The sequence below is a fragment of the Notolepis coatsorum genome (assembly GCF_963971535.1).
Source record: "Notolepis coatsorum genome assembly, contig: SCAFFOLD_246, whole genome shotgun sequence".
NCBI lineage: Eukaryota > Metazoa > Chordata > Actinopteri > Aulopiformes > Paralepididae > Notolepis > Notolepis coatsorum.
In genome coordinates, this window is record NW_028170726.1 from 61,699 (window position 1) to 76,619 (window position 14,921).

At 48.8% G+C, this 14,921-nt stretch overlaps 1 protein-coding gene across 1 annotated transcript; it reads left to right on the top strand.

Annotated features, from left to right (window-relative positions):
- Nucleotides 1-938: 938 nt before the first annotated feature.
- Nucleotides 939-10,793, top strand: LOC311248457 (tubulin beta-1 chain-like; the record flags this gene model as incomplete). The annotated part of the gene is made up of 4 exons (XM_084339333.1): nt 939-995; nt 1,874-1,982; nt 2,092-2,202; nt 9,645-10,793. 4 exons carry the CDS (start codon nt 939-941, stop codon nt 10,706-10,708), a joined length of 1,341 nt encoding a protein of 446 aa, XP_084195459.1. The 3' UTR covers nt 10,709-10,793.
- Between the last annotated feature and the right edge of the window lie 4,128 nt (nt 10,794-14,921).

The following is a 14,921-nucleotide window of genomic DNA, read 5'->3' on the forward strand; positions in this document are numbered from 1 at the left end:
TTTAGTCAACATAAATTAAGAGAGAATTCCTCATGGTTTTTGTAAACTACATTTTTGTGTACTCAGTTGTGGTCAACGATATATAATTAATAAGGCTGTCAAATATATCGCGGTAATATCGCGTTAACTCCCGATTCTATTAATGCCACTAATTTTTTTAACTCAAGATTAACTTAAAAAAAAAAAAAAAAAAAAAAAAAATTACTAGACTTCACTCAGGTGTATTATTGATGCTCTCATTGATACTATGTTTGTTTCTGAAGTGTGTGTGTGTGTGTGTGAGATATATAGAGAGAGGGGGGTGAGAGAGATGAGGAAGGGGCAAAAAAGAAAAAAAGCTGGGAGAGTGTGTGTGTGAGGGAGAGAGGGGGGTGTGTGATTAATCAGCCCTTGTGTGTGTGAATGTAACAAGTTCCTAACGTTTTCTTTCCCCTATTATTTCATGCACACTTTATTCATTGTTTTAAATTATTATTTTCTTTTAAGTTATTTTGTGCATCACTCTGTTTTGAATTTGATGCAAATTTGCAATGCATGAGGGTCATCCTTTTGTGTTAAATGGCTGCACAAAGCAAGCATTTGTTGACTCGCATGTTGATAAGAGTATTAAAACTTGGAACTTGAAAAAGATCTGTTTAAGGTAAAAAAATAATTAAAAATAAAAATGCGATTAATTTGCAATTAATCGCGAGTTAACTATGGACAATCATGCGATTAATCGAGTTAAATATTTTAATCGTTTGACAGCACTAATAATTAACTATTTAGTCGCGTTGGCGTCACATGGTCTTCAATAACGTGACGTCACGTCTCGTTGTCGTCATGAAAAAAACCTTAGTTGACGAACATCTTTCGTCATCAATTTAGTCAACAAAATTAACACTCTCAACTCATCTTCCCTTGTTGTGATAATACTTGTTCTTCTACCTCCAGACAAAATGAGGGAAATTGTCCATCTCCAAGCCGGTCAGTGTGGAAACCAGATTGGAGCCAAGGTTAGTAAATATTCTGTGTTTAATATCCAAGATAAGGCAGAATCCTCGGTTGAAGGTTAGTTCAGAGCCCGGTGCTTTGTGTGCGTGTCTGTAACCACAGTACCACACCCTGCCGTTACCAATGTCACTTGTGTATGAGCTGGCCTTCTTCTTGTCAAATAATTGTCATCTGTTTTCAATTATATTGTTGTTGCACATTGATATTGTGGTGATGTTTTGTCAAATCACTTCGCATCATTTCATTTAGCCATTTTTGCGACATTATTTGTGACAACGGTTGAAATATTTTCTCGAAACTATCCAGATTATGTAAATTATGAAGTATATTATAAATCTATTTTGGCCCATATGTTTTGGATTACTAAATGAAGACGTATATTTTTTACATGAATAAGCTTAATTTAACGTTACGATACATTTGGCCCACTGCAATGCGCAAAAAAAGAAGTAGGTAATTAAAGTATTGCAGTTGTAACGAAACTCCCAACGACCTTAATCGTCGCAGTTAAAACATTATTGTGATGTTTTTCTTTCATAATTAATGCTCAACGGCCTGCTCTTTATGCAATTCATTGAGTGCGCGGCGCGCCCCGGATGTGGGCGGTTAGTCAATGACGTCTGCACGGACATTTCAAAATGGTCGTTTATGGATTTCAGCCAGCGGTTCAGTGCTGCACGGAGGGATATTTTCACATTTCTGCACCAGTGACAGACAGTCTACTAATGATGACGACATGTGTTCTAAATTGTGAAAAATTTAACATATTACGTAAACATGGAAGTAGTTGATCCCCTGGGCTTGGAAGAATAATAGGGTTTTTGCCATTGCTTGTATATTATTGCTTAATGCTTACTTAATTCAATGACATCTCTTTCAGTTCTGGGAGGTGATTAGTGATGAACACGGCATTGACCCAACGGGCACATACTGCGGAGACAGTGACCTGCAGTTGGACAGGATCAATGTCTACTACAATGAAGCATCAGGTAACTTTTAATTTTGGGAATTCCTAATTGGATGATGATAACATTCCATTTAGCCGAGTTCAATTGCTTTTGTTTTTTTCTGACTTGCTCTCCCCTCTCTTTCCCCTAGGTGGTAAATATGTGCCCCGTGCTGTGCTTGTCGACCTAGAGCCAGGGACTATGGACTCAGTGAGATCCGGACCCTTCGGCCAGATCTTCAGACCAGACAACTTTGTGTTCGGTAGGTAATGAAATTGTCATAGATTGTGTGACAGACACAATGTGATTGTATTTGTGTTATTTAGTTGCAGTGCCCTGTTTGGCCACTAAGTGGCGCTCCATTGTTTGTGCCTGATGTAGCTACAGGTTTAATTTGATTTAACCTGAGTGTGAGGAAAAGGGGTTCTTGTGGAGCCCAATAGCGAACACAGGAGGAGAGAGAGTGGAGCGGTTTAGGGTGTTTTAATAGTTCCCCCCAAACAGACACGTAACAACTGTAAGAATGTTCAACAGTCGGGGATGAATGTTCTTGGGGGGGTAGCACAGGGGTACTCCTTGGGCAGTACGAGATGGTCCTTGAGTAGGTGCACTCCTCGTGCAGTATGAGAGGATGGGAGACACTGGTTGTGTCGGGGTTGATAGCAGGAACTCCGTAGTCAAGCACCAGGGGGTCCAGACGGGCACGCTGGAACGGAGGTCCTGGTTGACACTGGAATGGATGTCCTTGGGCACAAGAGAGGGAAATTAGAACAGGGAATTCAACAAGAGCGGGTAGCAGAGCTTCAGGTCGAGACGTCGTACCTGGGAAGGCACTGCGACACAGGATGACTGGATCTGCCAGGTGATATAGAGCCTGCCTGATGAGGTGATCCCTTGCAGCTGCGCTGATTGCTCCTCATCTGGCAGGCTTGAGTCCTGATCGTGACAGGACCCCCCCCCTCGACGGGCGCCTCCTGGCGGCCCTCCAGGCTTGTCCGGGTGACAGCGATGGAAGTCCCGGACGATTGCAGGGTCCAGGATCATCCCTCGGGAGACCCAGCTGCGCTCCTCCGGGCCGTAGCCCTCCCAGTCCATGAGATATTGGTATCCACGACCCCGAGGACGCACGCCCAGCAGCTGGTGGACGATGTAGGCCGGGTGGTCATCGATGATCAGAGGAGGGGGAGGCTCCGGAGTGGGAGGAGACAGGGGACTGGAGAGAACCGGCTTCAGCTGCGACACATGGAAGGAGGGGTGAATGCGCATGATGGCGGGGAGCTGGAGCTTAACGACCGAGGGGTTAATAATGGACAGGATTTTATACGGACCAACAAAACGGGAGGTGAGTTTGCGGGATAATGACTTCAGTGGTAGGTCTCGGGACGAGAGCCAAACCATCTGACCTGGTTGGTAGTCGGGAGCCGGAGTCCGGTGACGGTCGGCGATGCGACGGTAACCCTTGTGTCCCCCCATATCCTCCTGCACGGGCGAAGGTGGTCCTGCACCCAAGGCACGGCAATCTCCTCTTCCTGAGCAGGGAACAGTGGGGGTTGGTAGCATAGGGAGGACTCAAAGGGAGACTGACCTGTGGCCGCGGAGGACAGCGAGTTGTGGGCGTACTCGATCCACGGCAGGAACGTACTCCAGTCGGAGGGGTCCCGGGTGGTCACGCAGCGGAGGGCGGATCCCAGGTCCTGGTTGGCCCGCTCCGACTGACCGCTGGTCTGCGGGTGGAACCCGGAGGAGAGGCTGACCGTGGCCCCCAGGGCCCGGCAGAAGGCCTTCCATACCTGGGAGATAAACTGCGGGCCCCTGTCGGAGACTATGTCCACCGGGATCCCGTGGAGACGGAAGATGTGGAGCACCATCAGGTCCGCGGTTTCTGAAGCAGAGGGGAGTTTGGGGAGAGCAACAAAATGCACGGCCTTCGAGAAACGGTCCACGATGGTGAGAATGACTGTGGTACCGTGTGAGGGAGGCAGGCCGGTGACGAAGTCCAGGGCGACGTGCAACCAGGGCCGACCGGGAACAGGGAGCGGCCGGAGGAGCCCGGCAGGTGGTTGGTGGGAAGCCTTCCCACGAGCACAGACGGTACACGCCAGGACGAAGTCGCGGGTGTCCTCCCTCATGGTGACCCACCAGAAGTGCCGCTTCAGCAGGGACAGGGTAAGGTCGATCCCAGGGTGACAGGCGAACCGGGAAGCGTGAACCCACTGGAGCACCTGGGAGCGGACAAGGTTGGGGACAAAAAGACGGTTAGGTGGACCGTTACCTGGATCAGGCTGGACGTGCTGGGCCTCCTGGACGACGGACTGGATCTCCCAGGTGGCGGCGGCCACCAGGCAGGAGGAGGGGAGGATAGTCTCCGGGTGCGCGGAACCCTCTTTGGGGACAAACTGCCTGGAGACTGCGTCCGGCTTGGTGTTCTTGGAGCCAGGCCAGTAGGTCAGGGTGAAATTGAACCTGGTGAAGAGCAGTGCCCAGCGTGCCTGGCGGGAGTTCAGGCGCTTGGCCGTCTGGACGTATGCAAGGTTCTTGTGGTCAGTCCAGACCAGGAAGGGGGTTTCCGATCCCTCCAGCAAGTGCCTCCATTCCTCCAGGGCCAGTTTGACTGCCAGGAGCTCCAGGTTCCCGATGTCGTAATTGACCTCCGCCGGGGTCAGGCGGCGAGAGAAGAAGGCGCAGGGATGCAGTCTCTGGTCGACAGCGGAGCGTTGGAAAAGGACCGCCCCTACCCCGGTACTTGAGGCGTCCACCTCCACCACGAACTGGCGGGACGGGTCCGGCTGGACGAGGATGGTCGCGGAGGTGAAGCGTTGGCGCAGCTCGGCGAAGGCGGAGTCCACTCTGTCTGACGAGACGAAGGGCACGGAAGGCGAGGTGAGTTGGGGCAGGGGTGCAGCGACCCGGCTGTAGTCCCTGATGAAACATCAGTAGAATTTGGCAAACCCCAGGAAGCGCTGGAGCTGCTTGACGTTGGTGGGACGGGGCCAGTCGGTCACCGCCTTGATCTTCTCGGGATCCGCCCGGATCTTGCCGCCCTCGATGATGTAGCCAAGGAACCCGATGGAGGAGACGTGGAACTCACACTTCTCCGCCTTGACGAACAGCTTGTTCTCCAGCAGGCGTTGGAGGACCCGGCGGACATGCTGGATGTGCTCTTCCATAGAGCGGGAGAAAATCAGGATGTCGTCCAGATAAACAAAGACAGAGTGGTTAAGGACATCACGGAGAACATCGTTGACAAGGGCCTGGAAGACAGCAGGGGCGTTGGTCAAGCCAAAAGGCATTACCTTGTACTCGAAGTGTCCGAGCGGGGTCTTAAAGGCCGTCTTCCATTCGTCTCCCTCCCGGACGCGGACAAGGTGATAGGCATTTCTGAGGTCCAACTTCGAGAAAATGGTGGCACCTTGCAGGGGTTCGAAAGCAGAGTTAATCAATGGCAGGGGGTACTTTTTCTTGACCGTGATGTTGTTGAGACCCCGGTAGTCAATACAGAGGCGAATGGAGCCATCCTTTTTGGACACAAAAAAGAATCCCGCGCCGACAGGAGAGGAGGAGGGGGTAATAATGCCCGAGGCCAGGGACTCGTGGACGTATTTCTCCATAGACTCTCTCTCTCTGGGCGTGAGAGGTTAAACAGGCGACTAGCGGGGAGCGGGGCTCCCGGGAGCAAATCAATAGCACAGTCGTACTGGCGATGAGGTGGCAGGGAGAGAGCCTGTTGTTTACTAAACACAGCCTCTAGGTCGTGATAAATTGGAGGAACAGTCGAAAGGTCAATAGGTTCGTTGGGAACGGGAGAGCCTGCGGCTGCCAGTGGCGACCGCGCCGACCGTAGACAAGAGGCGTGGCAGTGAGCACTCCAGCTCGTGACTGAGCCCGTTGGCCAATTTATTACAGGGTTGTGTAGCTTTAGCCACGGCATGCCTAGCACGATGGGATTATGGGGGGATTCAATGACGTGGAAACGGATCTCTTCGCTATGATTACCGGAGAGTTGAAGGCGGAGAGGCGTGGTGTGGTGGGTTATTTGCGAGAGCAACCTCCCGTTTAGGCCTTGAGCATCGCGGGGGATTGGCAAGGCGTCGGTGGCAATGTGGTAGTGGGACACTATCCCAGCGTCAATGAGTTTTCATCTGCGCCCGAGTCGACCAGCACGGACAGAGGGAGTGATTGACCGTTGTGGTAGAGTGTGGCACTGAATTGCATATTCGGACCGGAGCTGGGAACAAATTTAAGGCTTGTGCATGCGCCCAGCTTCACTGTCGAGCCCCGTCGTTTGGGCGAACCGAACATGAAGCGATGGAGTGGCTTAGTTGCCCGCAGTACAGACATGCGCCTGACCTGAGTCTGTGAGGGCGTTCGCGGAGAGGGAGGCGAGAGTGGTCGAGTTCCATAGGCTCCGAGTCGTCTGCTCTGCGGCTCTGCAGCGGCACACTGTTAACGGTGTGCCCCGGATCTGCGGCTCTGCAGCGGCACACTGTTGACGGTGCTGGCTTTTTCACGGCGGCGCTCACGAAGACGCGCGTCCAAATCTCTGGCCAAGTTAATCGAATTGTTAATCAAAGACGCCAATTCGTCTTTTAGGACGTCGCTGAGGCCCTGGCGGAAAGCCCCTAGTAATGGCTCGTCGGTCCACTGGGAACCAGCTGCCAGGATACGGAATTCAATAGCATACTCGCTCACGCTGCGGTGTCCTTGGCGGATGGTGAATAAAGCGGCCGTTCTATCTGAAACCTTTCGCATGTCGCCGATGTAATTGGAGTACGAATCGCAGAGAGGGGAATTACTGAAGTGGAGGGCGGTTGCCCACTCTAACGCAGGACCCGTGAGCAAACCAGACAGGTAGGAGATCTTGGATTTGTCGCTCTGGTAAGTTAGTGGTTGTTGCCCAAATACTAAATTGCATTGGTAGAGAAAGGCACGACACTTGGCAATGTTTCCGTCGTAGCGCTCTGGCGCGGGTAAGTGGGGCTCCCTGTACTGGGATGCAACAGGTGGAGACACCATGGGTGGAGAGACAACGGGGGGAATGACTAGCTGGGATGCCACATATGCAGTGAATTGTTCAAATTGTTTGTCTCGCTCCGTGGAGCTGAGCGTGAGGGTGCGGAGCTGGGACAGGGCTTCCTCCAGTAGTTGTGTGTCTTTATTTACCAGAATGGCGTGTCCGCTGACGGCGGCCTGGATGTTCCTGCTCCATTCCCCGGCGTCCTGTGGCGCTGGGTTCGACGTCATGGTCGCAGTGTTCTGTGAGGAAAAGGGGTTCTTGTGGAGCCCAATACCGAACACAGGAGGAGAGAGAATGGAGCGGTTTAGGGTGTTTTAATAGTTCCCCCCAAACAGACAAGTAACAACTGTAAGAATGTTCAACAGTCGGGGATGAATGTTCTTGGGGGGGTAGCACAGGGGTACTCCTTGGGCAGTACAAGATGGTCCTTGAGTAGGTGCACTCCTCGTGCAGTATGAGAGGATGGGAGACACTGGTTGTGTCGGGGTTGATAGCAGGAACTCCGTAGTCAAGCACCAGGGGGTCCAGACGGGCACGCTGGAACGGAGGTCCTGGTTGACACTGGAACGGATGTCCTTGGGCACAAGAGAGGGAGGTTAGAACAGGGAATTCAACAAGAGCGGGTAGCAGAGCTTCAGGTCGAGACGTCGTACCTGGGAAGGCAGTTTAACACTGCGACACAGGATGACTGGATCTGCCAGGTGATATAGGGCCTGCCTGATGAGGTGATCCCTTGCAGCTGCGCTGATTGCTCCTCATCTGGCAGGCTTGAGTCCTGATCGTGACACTGAGCCAGTGACTTCTTCACTTCCTGTTCCAACTGACGTCAGACGGCAGCATCAAGGGTCAACTTGTTATAGTAGTTTCCCTAGTAACGATGTGGCTAGTAGTTTTAATATAGTTGTGTATATTGAATAATACTGTATGGCCATAGTCCTTATTGTATAATTTGTAAATAATAAATTAGTTTGTGCCAAATCCCAAAAGCAATGTCTAAGCTATTGTGCTAAGCTATCCTGGTACTGTTCATGCTGACAAGTTGACGTCACACAGCCAGACATGTTACATTTAATGTTGCCACATGTCCTGTGCAATGGTGTAAAGTATTTTTACTAGTGCTGTCAGGCGATTAAAAAAATGTATCTAATTAATTACAGGATTTGTAATTAATTAATCGAATTAATCGCATTTTAATCGCATAACCATTTTATGCCTGATGTTCTATATTCTATAATCATATTTAAAATTGCATGTTGCCGGATGGAAGAATTCAGTACTGTATCTACAAAACATTCTCTTTAATCATCTTCCATCTATTAATTGGCTTAGATTTTTCAGGTCTGGTCAATTTGAGCATGGTGTTATTCACAGTCAAAGATAAAAATCTTTTTATTGATAATCTCATTTGGTTCATTACAATTTACTCAAAATAAAATGTTCATTCAATCAATCACAGTGCAGATTGATTGATTGATTGAATGAAAATGTTATTAACAGATTGCAGAATGGGTACAATACAGTATGGCTCAATACACACAATTGTTAAGTGGATGCAGACCAGAGAAAGACTTTCGTCTTGTTTACATCTGGGTCCCCCATTTTCAATTCATAATGAATTGTAAGTAAGGGTGCAACTTGCACTGTGCAATCCATTCTTTGTGGATCTAGCCCACAGTATTTCTGACACTGTGAATACATTCCCTGAGATCCATAGATGTCCCTAGAATCAGATACCAAGAACATGCAAATGGGCCTTATTAAAAAAAAATCTGTAAATGTGTATTCTACATCTTATGGAATGAATGAGATACAAAAATTAAAATTAATTAATTAATTTTGAGTTCATTTTCATAACGCGATAATTTGCTGTGTAATTAATTAATCTAATTAACGTGATAAACTGACAGCCCTAATTTTTACTCAAAAGCACTGTACCAAGGTACATTTTTGAGGGAACTTTGTACTGTACTACATTTCAATGGAAATATTTATCAATTACTTTGAAGAAATATAATTTTTCATGCGAGACGTGTCATGGGTAGATGAAGCGGATTCACATTTTAAGTCTTGTCAAACTTCAAGAGGACATTGATGATAGAATATATACACATTACATTTTTATACTTAATAAAGAAATACTTTATATTCAGTGGCTAGTTCTAGCTGAAGCCGAACTAGAATGGAGAATTAAGACAACTCCTTCCCTCCACTAGTCTGAGGGTCCACCTTGGGCAAGTGTTGGTACCCTCTCTAGCCTCCCTACCTAGGGATACAGGGGCCGCACTGCCTTGTGTGTGTGCATAGGGATACGCAAAGGCTAAGGGGAGAACCCTGAAAGAAAACCGCACTGACTTGTGTGTAGGAATACGCAATGGCTAGGTCCTCACTGACAATGGGGTTACCTGTAAGGAAGCCGAGGTATAAAACTAGCTACAAACCAAAAATAATTACTCCAGTGGCGTGGAGTCATTGTCCGTCCAACTTCACTGTAGTGGGAAAATAGGGACATAAAACAAAGATGATGATGATTCAATATCACTTTCTTTCTCTTACCGAGGTAGAATTGTGAATTTTAAGACCTGAGGTTTTCATCTGGGTATTTCTACGTTTTTTACTTGGTAAATGTAAATAAACTATGTTCCACCACTGGTCCTGTGAGATTAGTGCTGATGTGTTGTTGTTGTTTGCAGGCCAGAGCGGTGCAGGTAACAACTGGGCGAAGGGCCACTACACGGAAGGCGCGGAGCTGGTGGACTCTGTGATGGACGTGGTGAGGAAGGAGGCGGAGAACTGTGACTGCCTGCAGGGCTTCCAGCTCACACACTCCCTGGGCGGCGGCACAGGCTCTGGCATGGGCACCCTGCTCATCAGCAAGATCCGTGAAGAATATCCAGACCGCATCATGAACACTTTCAGCGTGGTGCCGTCGCCCAAAGTGTCGGACGTAGTCGTTGAGCCTTACAATGCTACGCTGTCGGTCCACCAGCTCGTAGAAAACACAGACGAGACCTTCTGCATTGACAACGAGGCCTTGTACGACATTTGCTTCCGCACCCTCAAACTTACAACCCCCTCATACGGCGACCTCAACCACCTGGTGTCGGCCACCATGAGCGGCGTCACCACCTGCCTCAGGTTCCCCGGACAGCTCAACGCCGACCTGCGCAAGCTGGCCGTCAACATGGTCCCGTTCCCCCGGCTGCACTTCTTCATGCCCGGGTTCGCCCCGCTCACCGCCAGGGGCAGCCAGCAGTACAGATCCCTGACGGTCCCAGAGCTCACCCAGCAGATGTTCGACGCCAAGAACATGATGGCCGCCTGCGACCCCCGTCACGGACGCTACCTCACCGTGGCGACCATTTTCCGCGGCCGCATGTCCATGAAGGAGGTCGACGAGCAGATGCTGAATATACAGAATAAGAACAGCAGCTACTTTGTTGAGTGGATCCCCAACAACGTGAAGACCGCCGTCTGCGACATCCCTCCCCGCGGCCTCAAGATGGCGGCCACCTTCATCGGCAACAGCACGGCCATCCAGGAGCTGTTCAAGCGCATCTCCGAGCAGTTCACCGCCATGTTCAGGCGCAAGGCCTTCCTCCATTGGTATACCGGAGAGGGCATGGATGAGATGGAGTTCACCGAGGCGGAGAGCAACATGAACGACCTGGTGTCGGAGTACCAGCAGTACCAGGACGCCACGGCAGACGAGGAGGGCGAGTTCGACGAGGAGGGAGAGGAGGAGGATGTAGCTTAAATTGGGTGTAATGGTGCCTCTACCAAGCTGTGTAATTCACTGACCTGTCAGATGACCTTTCCAGTGTGTTTCCATCATCTGTCCTTATGTTTTGTCACCTTTTTGCTGGCTCTTCTCTTGTCTGTTGATGAGTGTAGTTCAAAGAGTTCCACTATCTATTAAAGATAGATTGATGGGTGGGTGTAGTTCAAAGAGTTCCACTATATATTAAAGATAATTGATGGGTGGGTGTAGTTCAAAGAGTTCCACTATACAGCTACCAGAATTATTATTATTATTATGTTTTACAGATAGATTGATGGGTAGGTGTAGTTCAAAGAGTTCCACTATATATTAAATATAGATTGATGGGTGGGTGTAGTTCAAAGAGTTCCACTATACAGCTACCAGAATTATTATTATTATTTTGTACAGATAGATTGATGGGTGGGTGAAGTTCAAAGAGTTCCACTATACAGCTACCAGATTTTTTTTTACATGTAATAATAATAAAGTTTTGCTTAATCTTGGTCTTGGTGTAAACTAGTGATTGATTATCTGGTCTTCAATTCACTGATTCTTGACACAAATGACTGAAATGCAAGGTCTCAAATGATTTTATTATGAAATTTGACAAGTGAAGTGTGATATACTCGGCTTGTGTGGAAGATGATGCTTTTTCACAAAAGGAATCCAGTCCATGGCAACCTAATGCCAAATCATGTGCTAGTTGTATGATTCATAACGTGGGGGATTTGCTTTTGAACCAGATTAGTGCACTTATTATTTCCCTTGATGGCCAAATAATCCACCACTGCTCAATGACAACTTTGTTAGGTGTTAAGTCACAAGACTAGTAAAGAACATTAACTTCACATTTTGAGATCTGCCCTCGGTAGCAATGTATCCCTAAGGCCAGATCAGGGCCCTGTTTCTTGTACCTGGTTCAACTAAGTCGATCAAGATGTCATTATCCAGCTTCAGTTAACCCGATGTTTGAAGCCGGGATTTTCCTGTTCCTCGAAGGTGGATTCGGTCTCGTTAACTCAAGCCAGACTTGCGACCCAGGCTAAATGCGCGCGGCCGCTTCAGTTGAAAAGCCAGCACGTATCGATAGCAGAGAATCTGATTCTCTAGCGGCATTGATTGATTAATTGATTTAGAACTTTATTAACATATTGCAGTACGGCTCAATCGCCTCGCCGACAAGTTAAATGCGTTATCTATAGGCTAATTTCAAGTCCCTCATTACCTCAATCAATCAGATTATATTTCTTTAAACTTGCCTGCTGGATTGAATAATCAAATGAGATCTTGCTAGCGAAAATAATTAGTTAAACTGTTATACATAATAACGATACGGCTCCCTTACCCATTGATTGATGTATGGTCGATCTTTTACTTATCTTCTCTGTGGTCTAACGGGTTGTTCTTTTGACTTTCACGCAGACGACCGGGGTTCGAGACCCAGTCATCTCCTTCTTTTTGCAATATAGGAATAATTCAATTTGGTGCACGTTGAGAGCTATATAAAGAATGACATCCTCAATGCATGTAGATTTATAATATTTTAACTTAAAACTATGCTACCTTTGCGTATAATCATTAATATTATATTCCAAAAATTTATATTGGAAAGACAGGGTTTCAAACCCCGGTCGCCGGGTTGCCAGGTTTGAGCACTACCGCTGAGCCACTGTGCCAGATGGGATAAATTCATTGTTTATACATTAATGAACGAGAGACCCGTGTTTAGAATATTCTTTGTTTTGAATGAAGTTATATCTCTTTATCCTCATTCATTAATGTGACGTCAACGGCTCATTCAATTTCTCAAATCCGTCAAACAGCGCATCTCATCAGACATCTTAATCCCAGTTACAATTAAAATAACCACATAATGTGTACATCGCACGAGCGAGCGCCACGGTATATATAACGTGCATTATTTAGGACAAAGTGAATTTAGTATCAGCATTTTGGGTCTATTTTACATTTCAAAAGCCCCCTCTGGAAGAATGGAGCACAAAAACGTAATTCAGAATGGTATAATGCAGATCGTAGACTGTGGGAATAATTTCAGGAAACGGGCTGTCACTTCTTTGCGGGGGCGTGGCGATGGTTCAGGCTAACTTGAACTTAAACTCTGCTTTCGACCAGGCTCAAACTTTTGGATCTGTTGTCATGGTGATTTGGAAAATCCAGGTACGGGGAACCGGAAAGTCCGGCTAACTCAGTTATCCAGTTAAAGTTATCCGGCTAACTCAGTTATCCAGGTACGAGGAACGGGGCCCAGGGCAAATTTACCAAAACAAATTACATTTATTGCATGAAATGATGTTCATCTGATATGGGTATTCCTCTGGTCTGGCATATGGTCATGTGACTTTGACTAGGTGACATGTTCCTCACACAGCTCTGATCGCCCAGTCTACACTTTCAGCTTAAAGGGGACCTGAATTTATTTCCTCTGTCAGTTTGCTAATTAAATTGTATTTGGGCGTCATGCACCGTATCCAATGAGGTTAAGGTAGGGTGGGTTTACAATAAGCGGTGGTCTAAAGTGACCCATCTGTACTTAAGTACAATTTCCAGGTGCTTTACTTCAGTATTTACATTTTAGGGAACTTTGTACTTTTGTCAAAGGACACAAATTCAGCCCGGGACATTCAGACGCACCAGCCCACACACCGGCCCACGCACCAGCCCACGCACCGGCCCACACACCGGCCCCGAAACCGGCCCACACAATGGCCGTTATGAAACACTCGTCCAGTAAACAACCCAAGGCTGTGGCTAAGGAGTCAACATCAGGGAGACCAAAAAATTTTTTTTTACTAACATCTTAGTGTGTTACGGTTGCGCTTTGGTGGCATGATGAAATGGAACCCAATTACAGATATATCACACAGAGAACTTAAAGAAGGCAGGCAGGAAACAGCGGTGGGATAACAAAAGCTTTACTTGCAAGAATTGATAAAGGATAACGTGAAACAATGACCCAGCAAGTGAATGCTGGGCCCACAACACCTAAATACAAACACTAATTAGAGACAGAGGGTGATTGCTAACAAGACACAGGTGTGGTAGACAGAACTGACAGAAGACAGAACGCACAGGGGAATTACTATAGTGAATGTACAAACAGAGACATACAAGACTAAAACACATTTACAAAACACAGACAGTAGGGACACAAGTCTAACACAGTGGAAATAATACAGACAACAAAGACAATGAATAAACAACACATAAGTGGAGGCAAATAATATTCAACAAGTGAGTGAGCTGATCCCAGATCTGCCACATCTGGATCAGCCCACCAGGTGAAAGTGTTGTAGTGTGTAGTGGTGAATTGTTATTGACAGGAGTTCTAAAGGGGAGTTGTGAAGGTCCAACAGGACCGGGGGAAGCGTTACAGTACCCTCCCCTCGATGAACGACTCCCAGGCGGCCAGCCAGGCCCCCCAGGAACGGGCAGGGTGGAAGGGTGGGACGCAGCGCCGACGAAGAGGGGTTGGGGGAAGGGGGGTCGAGGAACGGGACCCGTGGGAACTGGGCCGGGAGGAGAGGGTCGACGAGGAGGGCTGGAGCTGGGGGGGAGGGAGGGTAGAGGCAATGGCTCAGGAGTGGGACCTGGGACCCACCGCCGAACCCCGAACTGGAGGCTCCCCGACGGCAGGACCCGGCACAGGACTCGGTGTAGGACCCGGTGCAGGAACCCCGACTAGGGTCCCTCCGGCAGTAGGGTCCGAAGGCGCTCTCCAGGCACCCCATGGCGTGGACTCATCTCCCAGATCCTCCCTGGGAGGAGGAGACCCTGACCAGGGCGGCGAGGAGGACCTCCTCCTCCTCCTCCTCCTCCTCCTCCTCCTCCTACTGCCCCTCCTCCTCTCTCCTCCTCCTACTGCCCCTCCTCCTCTTCCTCCCTCCTCCTCTTTCTTCTCCTCCACCTCCTCCTCCTCCACTTCCTCCTCCTCCTCTCCTCCACCTCCTCCTCCCCCTCCTCCTCCTCCCCCTTCTCCTCCTCCCCCTTCTCCTCCTCCTCCCCTTGCCCCTCATCCCTCCTCCTACTCCCCCTCCTCCTCCTCCTCCTCCTCCTCCCTCCTCCCCCTCCTCCTCCCTCCTCCTCCTCCTCCCCGTGCCCCTCATCCCTCCTCCTCCCCCTCCTCCTCCTCCTACTCCCCTAGGCAGCGCAGGTAAGTAGGTCAGCGTGCTGCTCAGGCACATGGTGG